Raw genomic sequence first — 14,270 nt, forward strand, 5'->3', positions numbered from 1 at the left:
CCATGGATACTGTATGTAAACCGGCTTTTCCCCTGGTGATGTTAACTGTACTTATTTAAATGTGTCTTTTCCTTGTCTGCCTCATGTCAAATGGAATGACTTCATCACTCTGGTAAGAGCAGGAGGTACTGTGTTCAAAGAAACGTGTTGTTTTAAAAAAAAAAAGGCATAGTGTAGTAAATCGTTGACCAAGACGAAAATCAAAGAATACATTTATTAAAATCCATAACTTTGTCTTTATAGTCTAGGAAAAAATCATGATAATTTGAAGGCATGCTCCCCAGTTACTTTTAAATACTGTAGCCCTCTCTAGATCATGCCTTGTACACTGAGTATAGAAAACATTAAGAACACCTTCCTAATACTGAGTTGCAACCCCCCTTTTGCCCTCAGAACAGCCTCAATTCGTCAGCACATGGACTCTACAAGGTGTCGAAAGCTTTCCACAGGGATACTGGCCCATGTTGACTCCAATGCTTCCGATAGTTGTGTCAAGTTGGCTGGATGTCCTTTGGGTGGTGGGCTATTCTTGATACACATGGGAAATTGTTGAGCGTGAAAACCCAGCAGTGTTGCAGTTCTTGTCACACTCAAACAGGTGCGCCTGGTACCTACTACATTACCCCGTTCAAAGGCGCTTAAATATTTAGTCTTGCCCATTCACCCTCTGAATGGCACACATACACAATCCATATCTCAATTGTCTCAAGGCTTAAAAATCCTTCTTTAACCTGTCTCGTCCCATTCATCTACACTGATTGAAGTGGATTTAACATGTGACATCAATAAGGGATCATGGCTTTCACCTGGAAAAAGCAGGTGTTCTTAATGTTTTGTACACTCAGTGTACATACTGACTTCCCTATTGCATGTCAGCCAGTAGTATAACCCTCAGTGCTTCTAGCAGCCCATATTGTCCATCACAGATTGACTTGCATGTGGCTTGCCACAAGGTCACCGTTTGCATGAAATCTGTGTGTTCAAACACAATCACATAATTTTATATGGCAGTTAGAGGCACAGACAGCCTGGCACTGCCAGGTTTCCCTCCATGTGGGAGGCTTGGCACACATGTCCAGCGATATTGCACCTGCACTTGCCAAATGTTGTTCAATCTCTCCTTTCCAAAATCTTCTGCTATGATTTTAATCCCCAACTATTGAAAAATAGCCTCTCTTTTTCAAGAAATGTAGATTTGTCCAGATTAGTTTTTTGTTAATAAGGTCATTGTTTTGTATGTGATATAGAGTAAGTATGTTTTATTGTTTAATTTTCCCCTTTTGTGTGTTTGAAGCCTTCCCTTGCACTCTGGTCCTCTGTGATTTCACAGTTCAAGATTTGATCCTCTGTTTACAGTCATCTCATGACCTTTAACCTGTAACCTTTGACCCTGTGTGGTGTTCAGTCCCAGGCGAATGACTTGTTTTCCAGTTGAGGGCATTAATGTCACTGAATCATTTAGGTGACATTTTTTCCAGTGATACTATTTGCATTTAAGCATGTAGTAATTGAAATAGTTGAAATACTTTTGTCACTCTGATCCTTAAACTCTAAATGACATGACAGGTTAATTCAGGTTTGAGGTAAGTATTTTATTTATTCATTTTTATAATAAATCTGAATCACAGACACTAATGATACCCCACTAAGATAGAAAGTTCCCTCATGAGCACACTTGTGCCAATTATTTATTTATTTTATCAAAGGGAAGGCGTGTTTCCATGTTTGTTTCCATGTTTTCCTAGTTTGTTGTGTATTGTACAGCAGTGTTGGATATCCATCTGTTTACCCCCAACTGCTAGTACTCTGATTAAAAACTATGGAAAGATGCCATAAAAATACCCCCTCAAACAGTCACATGTGACAATGCAGTATTTAGATTTTGAGAAGAAGACCCAAAACACATTTGGCAATTGTATCAACCCACTGGATTCCAAACCAAATCTGACTCACAAACTCAAACCAAACCCACACCCAAAGACGTCTCAAGTTAGTTTGACAGCAGACCTCTGATAACACCATAAACGCTTCCGTCCCAGTCCTATCTGACCATTCTCCTATTGCTGTGGCCTGTCTTTTCACGCCCCCAGGTCCTAAAGGGTTTCCCAGAGTGTCTCCAGGCTGATATCTGCCTCCACCTCAACGCGAGTCTGCTCCAGGGCTGCAAGGCATTCCAAGGGGCTACTAAGGGCTGCCTGAGGGCCCTGGCCATGAGGTTCAAGACCACGCACTCCCCACCGGGCGACACACTAGTCCACTGTGGAGACGTGCTTACTGCCCTCTACTTCTTGTCCCGGGGGTCCATCGAAATCCTCAAGGAAGACATTGTGGTGGCCATTTTGGGTATGCGCTACTCAAATGTGGACGTTGTTTATTGTTTCACATTGTTTATTAATATATCTTTATTTAACCTGGTAGGTTATTGAATACACATTCTCTTTCACAAGAACAACCGGATGAAAGGTTGCAATTAAAACCAAGTTTCATTGTTTACATCCATTTGACACTTCAGAGGTATTTTGTGCTTTGTAAAAAAGTCCCGAACCAAAATATATGCGACTCACTAGTTACTGCAACAATAACTTGTCTTTGTATTCATGTCGGGCTGTGGAAGGTGTGCTGTTCTCCAGTAAATTGACATCCTGGAGATGTGGCTGTGTGAATACCTATGGCTGTGTGCATACCTATGGCTGTGTGAATACTTCCTTACTGGATGTTCACACTACTCAAACACTTCTAATGATTTCCCTCTGCCTGAAGGTCAGCTTAATCAGGATGTTTGGAAGAGAAACAGGCTTAGAACAGCAGCACCGCAGGCACACTTTCAAACACTGTTTTTGTCTCTAAACAGTTCAAGCGGTACTGGAAATGAATAGTAACACAGTACAGTTCAGGTGTCCCAGTGCTGCACTCTTCATCAAAGTGTGTGTGTGTGTCTCTTGCCTCTCTGTGTGTGTCTGTATACCCTCTGTGTACTGTTTATTAGAGGCTAGTCTCACTGTTCTGCTATGCCTGGGTGAGCAGCTGACATCTCTAATGAGCACAGATTCTCATGGCTCCCTCCAAGAACAAACTGTGATAGACAATAGCGCTCTATTGGAGGGTTTTATAGCTGGGAGAAGAGAGAGAGGGGTAGAGGATAAAGGAGAGAGCGATAGAGGGGAAGATAAAGAGTGGGGGGCGAGATGGGGGGAGAGAGAGAGAGAGAGGGGGGAGGGGAGAGGTGGGGCGGGAGAGAGACAGAGAGAGAGAGAGAGTAGAGAGTGGGTGGAGGGAGAGAGGGGAACGTAGGGTGGTTTATTGGATCATGTATTATGCTATCTAATTGCCTGCTGAGGGTGATGGAGTGTTGGTGGGGTTAGCAGTCGCTGCTCGCAGGAGATATTGACATCCCTGGGATGTAATCAGAGTAAATCTCCCCTTCATCTCTCCTTCCTTCTTTCCCATCTCCTTTATCTCTCTCTCTCTCCGTTTTTCTCTCTCTCTCTCTTTCTCGGCGTCAGCCCAGCGCCAAGCAAGTGTTACAGGCTAAGCATTGTATAAACTGCTCATTTCTCACTCAGCCAATGAGCTTCAGCAAAACGCAGCGACACAATAGGGTCATGGGAAGACGGCGGTCGTGTTCCCCTGCTCAGACATTGCTGATGCATGCCAGATCTTACAACTCCTGGATAAGTATTTTGTGCATCAGTTAACCACATTATACAGTATGTTATAGCAATCTGATGGCTGACGTTACAGTTGATGACATGGCAGGGAACCATTGGTTGACACATGCAACAGCTGAGCAGGGGAAAAACCACAGGTGTGTTGAATGAGATGGGTTAATAAGGACACAAATGCTAGTCAAGTATTTCTATGCAAATTCTATTGTGAGTTAGTAATTGCAATTAGTGTGTAATCGACAGAGAGCAATAAACAATTAATTGTATCTGTAAAATAGATGTTGCATCGAGCTTTTGAAGTTAAAATGGTGAACTGAGCAGAGGAAAGACTAGGTGCTTGTCCTTACTCTCACCTTAACGCCGGCCAAGGTTTGTACAAAGCCGTATTCGTTCATTTGACCATGGAGATCTAGGCCAAGAGCCAGGGCATGCTGTGGGGCACGTACACACACACACACACACACACACACACACACACACACACACACACACACACACACACACACACACACACACACACACACACACACACACACACACACACACATGTTGGTATCTCTGGAGGTGACAGGACAGGATATCACTACCATACCAACACTGTAAACTGACAGGTCTGCGCAAAGGGAAGTCCTGCGTGAAATAATGATATAACTGAGCCTCTCGGTCATTCCAGGTCAGCCCTATAGACATTCACACTGTCTCCCTGTTGTCATATAGACAAAGCCCTATAGACATTCACACTACCTCCCTGTTGTCATATAGTCACAGCCCTATAGACATTCACACTGTCTCCCTGTTGTCATATAGTCACAGCCCTATAGACATTCACACTGTCTCCCTGTTGTCATATAGTCACAGCCCTATAGACATTCACACTACCTCCCTGTTGTCATATAGTCACAGCCCTATAGACATTTACACTGCCTCCCTGTTGTCATATAGACACAGCCCTATAGACATTCACACTGTCTCCCTGTTGTCATATAGTCAGCCCTATAGACATTCACACTACCTTCCTGTTGTCATATAGTCACAGCCCTATAGACATTCACACTGTCTCCCTGTTGTCATATAGTCACAGCCCTATAGACATTCACACTACCTCCCTGTTGTCATATAGTCACAGCCCTATAGACATTCACACTACCTTCCTGTTGTCATATAGTCACAGCCCTATAGACATTCACACTGTCTCCCTGTTGTCATATAGTCACAGCCCTATAGACATTCACACTGTGTCCATGTTGTCATATAGTCACAGCCCTATAGACATTCACACTGTCTCCCTGTTGTCATATAGTCACAGCCCTATAGACATTCACACTGTGTCCATGTTGTCATATAGTCACAGCCCTATAGACATTCACACTGTCTCCCTGTTGTCATATAGTCACAGCCCTATAGACATTCACACTACCTTCCTGTTGTCATATAGTCACAGCCCTATAGACATTCACACTGTCTCCCTGTTGTCATATAGTCACAGCCCTATAGACATTCACACTACCTCCCTGTTGTCCTATAGACACAGCCCTATAAACAGTCACACTATAGGGCTGACTATATGACAACACTGTCTCCATGTTGTCATATAGTCACAGCCCTATAGACATTCACACTGCCTCCCTGTTGTCATATAGTCACAGCCCTATAGACATTCACACTGTCTCCCTGTTGTCATATAGACACAGCCCTATAGACATTCACACTACCTCCCTGTTGTCATATAGTCACAGCCCTATAGACATTCACACTACCTCCCTGTTGTCATATAGTCACAGCCCTATAGACATTCACACTACCTCCCTGTTGTCATATAGTCACAGCCCTATAGACATTCACACTGTCTCCCTGTTGTCATATAGACACAGCCCTATAGACATTCACACTGTCTCCCTGTTGTCATATAGACACAGCCCTATAGACATTCACACTGTCTCCCTGTTGTCATATAGACACAGCCCTATAGACATTCACACTACCTCCCTGTTGTCCTATAAGGAAGTGGCAGAAGGACAGGTATACATTTAACAGTGCATTTGGAAATTATTCAGACGCCTTCACTCTTCCTACATTTTGTTACATTACAGCCTTATTCTAAAATGGATGGTCATTCATCTACAAAATCCAAAAGGCACTCGCACATCTGAGCAATCTAATTTGCAGGTGCATGGCAACAACTGAACAAGATGAAGGAAACAGGAAACCACACACTGCTCTTGATAGTATCACCGATCTTTAATAAGCTTACACCAGAGCTCTGACGAAGGCCCTGTGGCCGATACGTAAGCTTATTAAAGATTGGTGATAGTATCAAGAGCAGTGTGTGGTTTCCTGTTTCCTTCACGTCATTAATCTACAAAATGCCCCATAACGACAAAGTATAAACACGTTCTTGTACATTTTTGCTCGTGTCTTTAAAACATAAAAACTGAAACATGTCACGTGTGCTCCCTCTCCGGCCTCTAGGTCACCAGGCTGCTTATTATTGCGCACACCTGTCACGCGCGTCAGCACCTAATGACAATCACCTGGACTCCATCACCTCCTTGAATACCTGCCCAATTTATGTCCCTCCCTTTGGATCCTTCCCCAGGTGTTATTGTTCCTGTTTCAGTTTCATGTCTGTGTGTTGTTTGTGTTTCTTGTTTTGAATGGTGTTTAATTTATTGATGAAATTATTCACTCCCTGAACTTGCTTCCCGACTCCCAGCGCACACGTTACAAAACATCACATTTACATAAGTATTCAGACCCTTTACTCACTACTTTGTTGAAGCACCTTTGGCAGCGATTACAGCCTTGAGTCTTCTTGGGCATGACGCTACATGCTTGGCACAACTGTATTTGGGGAGTTTCTCCCGTTCTTTTCTGCAGATCCTCTCAAGCTCTGTCGGGTTTGATGGGGAGCATCGCTGCACAGCTATTTTCATGTCTCTCCAGAAATGTTCGATCGGGTTCAAGTCCAGGTAACTCAAGGACATTCAGAGACTTGTCTCGAAGCCACTCCTGCATTGTCTTGGCTGTGTGCTTAGGTTTGTTGTCCTGTTGGAAGGTGAACCTTCGCCCCAGTCTGAGGTCCTGAGCACTCTGGACCAGGTTTTCATCAAGGATCTCTCTGTACTTTGCTCCATTCATCTTTCCCTCGATTCTAACTAGTCTCCCAGTCCCTGCCGCTGAAAAACATCCCCACAATATGATATTGCCATCACCATGCTTCATCGTCGGGATGGTATTGGCCAGATGATGAGCGGTGCCTGGTTTCCTCCAGACGTGACGCTTGGTATTCAGTCCAAAGAGTTCAATCTTGGATTCATCAGGCCAGAGAATCTTGTTTCTCATGGTCTGAGAGTCCTTTAGATGCCTTTAGGCAAACTCCAAGCAGGCTGTCATGTGCCTTTTACTGAGGAGTGGCTTCTGTCTGGACACTCTACCATAAAGCCCTGATTGGTGGAGTGCTGCAGAGATGGTTGTCCTTCTGGAAGGTTCTCCCATCTCCACAGAGGAACTCTAGAGCTCTGTCAGAGTGACCATCGGGTTCTTGATCACTTCCCTGACCAAGGCCCTTTTCCCCGATTGCTCAGTTTGGCTGGGCAGTCAGCTCTAGGAAGAGTCTTGGTGGTTCCAAACTTCTTCCATTTAAGAATGATGGAGGCCACTGTGTTCTTGGGCACTTTCAATGCTGCAGAAATGTTTTGGTATCCTTCCCCAGATCTGTACCTGGACACAATCCTGTCTCAGAGCTCTACGGACAATTCCTTCAACCTCATGGCTTGGTTTTTGCTCTGACATGCACTGTTAACTGTGGGACCTTATACAGACAGGTGTGTGCCTTTCCAAATCATGTCCAATCGATTGAATTTACCAGAGGTGGACTCCAAGTTGTAGAAACATCTCAAGAATGATCAATGGAAACAGGATGGACCTGAGCTTGATTTCACGTCTAATAGCAAAGGGTTTCTGTTTTTTTTTTTTTAACACAATTGCTAAAATTTCGATAAACCTGTTTTCGCTTTGTCATTATGGGGTATTGTGTGTAGATTGATGTGATAAAAAATATATATTTTAGAATAAGGTTGTAACGTAACAAAATGTGGAAAAGGGGTCTGAATACTTTCCAAATGCACTGTTAGATGACCTCAAAAGACAGCTGAGCTGCATTATGGGAAATACACCAGGTGGTTCAGCTGTTTGTGGGTCAAGGCATGTGTGTCATTATGTGCATGTTATATTTCACCATGTTTATCAAACCTTTATCTTTCTTTCTCTCCCTCTCTCCCTTCCATTTACCTCTCCCCCTTTATCTCTCTACCCACTCCCATTCTCCCTTCCCTACCTCCCTCTCCCTTTCATCTCTCTACCTCCCCTCCTCTCTCCCTCTCTCCTCCCTCCCTCTCATTTTCTCCCCCTCTCTCCTCATTCTCTCTCTCTTCCAGGGAAGAATGACATCTTTGGGGAGATGATCCACCTGTACGCCAAGCCGGGGAAGGCCAACGCGGACGTGCGGGCGCTCAGCTACTGTGACCTGCACACCATCCAGAGGGAGGAGATCCTGGAGGTGCTTGACATGTACCCCGAGTTCGCCGACTACTTCCTCAGCAACCTGGAGCTGACCTTTAACCTCCGAGACGAGAGCGGCAAGGTAAATACAGAAGGACTGACAGACAGACACATATGGAAGGACAGAAGGATGGATGGATTGGTGGGTGGATGGATGGACCATGCGACCGGTAGGCAGTACAGATACAATTGTAAGGGGTGTATTTTCTTGTTTGCAGCCTCAGAATGCAGAGTCAGTCTACCCCTCCCCCAGTGATTCTGATGGGGATGACATCAAATGCAGAAGAAGGCTCACTAACAAGAGGACATCTTCCGCAGGTGAGTTGAGGTGGTTTTTATGACAACTCTTTTTCAAACAGTTCAACTGAGCCAGCCTGTTTTATACAATATCATGCATTTTAGTTATTTAGGAGACGCTCTTATCCAGAGCAATTAGGGTTAAGTGCCTTGCTCAAGGGCACATCGAGAGAGAGAATATTCCCCACCTAGTTGGCTCTGGGATTCGAACCAGCGACCTTTCCCTTCTAACCGCTAGGATACCTGCCTTCATGAAAGTGTCTCCAAGTGTGAGAAGACTGTATTCATACAAAGGGAAAAGTTTTAATTTGGCTTCTAAGAGCTCTGTAAGTTGGGAGGCATTGTTGCAACACACCACTCAACAGTTTGGTATCCATTCAAACTAATTAAAGTGGTCACCATGGTTACGGTTTTTCAGAATACAGTTCCATCTCCTAAAATAAACCCCTCTCCCACCATGTCATGTTGACCTGTACTGCAGATTGTCCAAATGTGTTTTTGTCTAATTCAGACAGATTATACCACATTTAAAGTCAAATGTTCTACATTTTCAGCCATATCATATCCTTCAATGCATGCCATTGGATGTTATCTCTCCTGTACTTATTTTCCTTCACATTTACTGACAGTTTCCCTCTCTGTCACCTTTCCTCTGCTTCTGTAAAGGCAAAGTTGCAAGCACACAATGAAATATATAGAGGATCTTTACGGCAGCAAGGCTCTGAGGCAGCAGCAGATCTGGTGGGGACCGTTTAGAGCACGACACCTTCCTATTGTTTGATCTGCCGAGCTGCTGCCTCCCAGAGGAGCTGTCTGTAACAAAGAACCCAGTGTTCCTCCAACACACACTCACTCACACTCAAATGCACGCACACACACACACACACAGACATGCATGGATGCACACACATGCATGCATGCCCACACGCACGCACAGACACACTCATCCTGATTGCCCTCCTCCTTCCCCACAGGGACCCAGATCAAAGAAACGTCGATGTTCTGCGATGGTGGTGAGCGGGAGAGGCAGCTCTACCCCTCCTCCCAGGCTGTAGCCACCGTGTTGGAGGAGAGGAGAGACTCGGAGGAGGAGAGGGAAGAGGAAGAAGAGGAGGAGGAGGGAGGGGAGGGGGAGGAGCAGAGGCCTCTGTGCTCGGGGGGGCAGGGTTACCCCTTGGTGAGGGACCACACCTTGGGACTTGGGCTGGGGGACGTTGTTCCGGACGCGTCAGGGGGAGGAGACAATGTGGAGAGGAGCCAGTCTTATAAAGGTACAGTTAGAAGCCTCTAAAGATCCCTACAACAATGCTTTTAATGGCTAGGCCATTTTGGCAAGACCAAAAGCTGACCCACCAATTCAAATGAGCTCCATAACCATTAAAAGATCAAAATAACTCATTTTATCTTGCAACAACGACCTGGTAAAATGTCCATACCAGAAATAACCTTCAGTGAGTGTATGGGTAGCACAACACCGAAGCCAGAGGGCCCAAAACAACCAATGGTCACACGACAAGACATGTCCTTTCAAGCCCTTTTCTACAGAATATTGAGTAACTGTCTGTAATTAATTTGGATAAAGGAAATGACCCTGGGCCACTGGAGCAGGATGTCACACATATTAAAAATCCAAACAAGGATTAGGGCTCATCGCCACGGCAACTACCATTATAAGAGGATTATTTATATCCGACAACCAACCAGGGTCATTGGTCTGGAAATGCAGGGTTTCGAACACACTCTGTTAGATGTTTTCATTTACTGTATATATACTGTTATTCAGTGGTAGAAAATGCATCAATGCTAATATTAAAGCAGAGTGCTTCGACTGACACAGTATCTATTGTTGTGCTGTTCTAGCACAGTGTTAAGGCGTCATCTAAAACCAAGCAAAACAGGAGGTAAACTAGCTATGAAAATAGAATTAAGCTCCTGTGGCCAGGAGTTTTCCCTGGTTAGGAAACATGGTCAGGAAAACCTCAGGCCCTACATGGTAAATCCTAGCACTGATCCCAGACCATTTTTTCCCAGTGAGTAAGAAGAAGACAGAAGGACTGGTGAGGCTGGCTTCTTACAGGCCATAGGTTAATTTCAGACCTGGCACTCTTACAGGTTTGTTGGAAAATCCTGTTCATGTTTTATCCCTCGCCAATTTGCCACCAGATGCCAGCTCATTACCTTGTTGATGCCTGGTTGGCATTAAAGATGGCATGATATACGGTGACCAGCTTGTGAAAGAGATCATGAGCTTAGCTTGTTTGTTTATGCTTTGTTTATCAGCCCTACACACCTATGACACACACACACAGAGAGACACACACACTTCCTCTACTCCCCCAAACACGACTTTCACAAATAATTATCCCTAACATAACTACTTTCTTTGTAAAATCCTCAACTACTTTGGTAATATGTTAACATCAATGTGGTAAAAATTATTAAAACTGCCTCGATATGCACATGGCCACTGTAACAATAACAATTGGAAAAATGAAATTACACGTTTCTATTTGCGTCTCCAGAGTATTGCGCTCCGTGATGAACATTCCTGTCAGCATGTGGTGATTTGAGAGTAATATGCTGTAATTCAGTTCTTAAGCGGATGATGATGATTCCTGGTTTGAGTAGGAGGCAGGCAGTGTTGCCTGCTGGATATTGATTCCTGTAATCACCCCAGCATGGAGGCAAAATAAATGGTAGCTTCTGTTCTTGACATCTTTCATTTCTGTAAAAGCTATCTTCCAAGCATGATCAACTCAATCACTGAGTCTAGTGCAGTGCTTCGGTCATCACTAGTCACCACAGCCACAAATTCATACACCCTGCCTACCCTTCTACAATTTCTCCACTTAAAATCTGATTTTAAACCTAACCTTGACCCTAACCACACTGCTAACCCTAATGCCTAACATTAACCTTAAATGAAGACCAAAAAGAACATTTTGGTTTTCATGAATTTTTACGACATAGCCATTGTTGACATTGTGGCTGAGGTTTCTAGTTACAACCCAATGTTTCTCTAGCCTTGCACTGGGTTAAGGTTAGAGTACATATTTGTTCTAGGCCAGCAGTAACACATCTACATATCTAGCTGTTGGTTAGTTGAATTGTTTTTTTTTACTGCTGGGCTACAACAAACATGTGCAACCTTTTGGGGTACCCAAGGACTGGAATTTAAACCAACAAAGGTGCAGGTTTTACTTCTAGCCCTGCACTAACATACCTGCTTTAAGAATCAAGGGCTGGATGATTGTGGTATTTCTTTCTATATCAGCTTTGCTAGTGCTGGGCTAGAACAAAACGGTGCACCCCTGTGGGTCCACAGTACCAGGACTGAAGAACATTGTTGGCATTATAGCGATTTAACACAGTGGTAGACATCTATCAGGTGTGTACTATTCCTATCGACACCCACTCAGTAGCTGTAAAAGACTAGACCAACTTTTTTTGTGCCTGAGGGGGAAATGATTCTGGACACAGTGCTGCTATTATAGTTTCTAACAACCAGGTAGCAATGTGAGGGAGAGAGTGATTGATGCTATAACTGCTGGTTATACAGTGGGCCCAATGTACCCATTGATCAATTAAATGGTAGCCTTTGACAGGACTGGTATGGATGAGGGACCGCTATATAGTCAGTGTTGGTGGTTAGTACTCTGTACCTTCTCAAGCCACTACGGTCATCAGACAATATTGTTGGCAAAGGATCATACCTAACTAAAAAGGATTCAATGTTCTGTGGGAAATGATTGGTGCTGTGATTTAGTTGCATATATAATGGTATATAAATGCGTTTGTGCATGTGTGTGTCTAGACCTGCGTGGGGAGGAGTGGGGGTGCGTGCGGCCCAGGGAGGTCCTGGAGGAGTCGGCCCAGGACTCCCGAAGTGGGGTCGGAGAGGAGGACAGTGAGCCGGACAACACCTACGGAGAGGTGGAGCAACGTCTGGACCTGCTGCAAGAGCATCTAAACAGGTGAAGGGGAGATGCGAAATTCTGATCGTAATTCGCCATTAAAAAAAAACACAACTTTAACCAAGCCGTTCTGGTGGTAAACAGACTACACCGTCTTCAAATAACCCTAGCCCAACTATCACTACATCCCACTGCACTATAGACTAGCTCCACAGCAAGGTTTTTCCAGTACAACAGCCATCAGAATACAACTGGTTTTACCGTACGCATCCACGGTCCACGGTAAAGCATTGCTTGTAAAGTAAGGCTCACTATATAACACAGAGTCGACTTCTGCATACGTTCTGCGTGGAAGGGATCCAGCTGCTACAGACAGCAGACAGCATCGCCTATTTTTAGCTGACGCCCGTGAGACGCAGTCGCAACACAAAGACAGCAGACGTCACGGCAGAGTTTGGAGGGGAGGGTTGGGAGATGGTGCGGGGCAACAGCAGACAGAGGGAGGGGTCACATCAGCCAAAAAGTGGGAGGAGGCCTCTGAGTCAGTCCGACTCTTTCTCTTTTTATTTATCTCTCTCACTCTCTCTCTGCCTCTCTCTCTCTCTCTCTCTCTCTCTCTCTCTCTATATATATATATATATATATATATATATACGTTCCATCTATATATAGCCTATGCTCTCTTTCACTTTTTTTCTCTCTCTCTACTGTATCTTCCCTCTCCATATCCCTTCTTCCACTGGAAGTGGCGGTTACAGACTGGCCACCTCAGGCTCTTTGCAGGCGTACGTCGCTCTCATTTCTCCTGCTTTAGGGAGGTAATGGGCAGACGCCTGGCCACTCAACAGACATGGCGGCCACACTACCCTGCCTCATCTAGCTGGAGCACGCCTGCCGGGGGTGTTGATAGGCTCAGATTGTCTTACAGCTCAACAGCAACTGTGACAAACACTGGCTTGTTCTCTGTCCGCAGTGCTCTGAAGGCAGTATGGGTGTGCCGTTTCTAGATACAGTACACAGGTCTGTGTGTTTGTCATTGGAAATAAATCCATTAAAGTGATATATTTCAACATTAGCTTTTCGAAACCTTGAAGGTGTTGTAAGCAAAAATGGAGAAAAATCAAGAAATTATCATTCACAAAATAGAGAAGTCCACATAAAAATAAATTGTGATGACATTTTGTTTGGGGTGGAAAGATCTGAAACAGATAAAGATGTGCTTTTGGACAGGTTTGCAGCGTTCGTGTCTTCTCTGAATTGTATGGGTTGGGGTTCCCTCTACTGTTTGCATTGAGTATTACTGACTGCGCTCTCCCAATACAACCCCAGACACATGCATAAAACGAAACCTACAGTAGCTTAAGCTAATACATAGCTAATACACTGAGGACCTATTTTAAGGTGCTCAGATTTTTACATAAATCACGCATTGACGTAAGTGGCAGATTTATTTTAAAAATGTGAGTGACGCATGTGGATCGCAAGCTAGGACCCACCCCTTATGCTGTCTCCCTGACTCCCCCCACCCACCATCCAGGCTGGAGTTCCAGATGACGTCAGACATCAAGGCCATCCTCCAGCTGCTGCAAAGGCAGTGCACCGTGGTTCCCCCAGCCTACAGCATCGTCACCTCCAGCCCAAAGTACCAGAGGCCTGCCATCAGGGTGCAGCCTGTTTCTGCCATCAGGATCTCAGAGCCTCAACACAGCCTCAACCCTGCTTCACCACTGGCTCAGGTATACTGAACCAGCCAAGTCTACACTAGCCCTCAGAGCTGTATACTGTGTTATGCATAATGGCTCTGTATATACTGGCTAGGCACATTACACTCCCC

At 44.7% G+C, this 14,270-nt stretch overlaps 1 protein-coding gene across 1 annotated transcript in view; it reads left to right on the plus strand.

The window, feature by feature from the left end:
- The window catches only part of LOC110527422 (voltage-gated inwardly rectifying potassium channel KCNH7), a 71,652-nt gene that overhangs the window by 53,384 nt on the left and 3,998 nt on the right, over nt 1-14,270 (plus strand). The window contains exons 10-15 of the mRNA XM_090240319.1: nt 2,091-2,343; nt 8,102-8,307; nt 8,444-8,543; nt 9,497-9,793; nt 12,337-12,496; nt 13,974-14,172. Coding sequence (XP_090096445.1) covers nt 2,091-2,343; nt 8,102-8,307; nt 8,444-8,543; nt 9,497-9,793; nt 12,337-12,496; nt 13,974-14,172 — 1,215 coding nt within the window. The remainder of the gene's footprint in view (nt 1-2,090; nt 2,344-8,101; nt 8,308-8,443; nt 8,544-9,496; nt 9,794-12,336; nt 12,497-13,973; nt 14,173-14,270) is intronic.

This window comes from Oncorhynchus mykiss, chromosome 7 (assembly GCF_057628025.1).
Source record: "Oncorhynchus mykiss isolate SJ-2025 chromosome 7, ASM5762802v1, whole genome shotgun sequence".
Taxonomy (NCBI): Eukaryota; Metazoa; Chordata; class Actinopteri; order Salmoniformes; family Salmonidae; genus Oncorhynchus; species Oncorhynchus mykiss.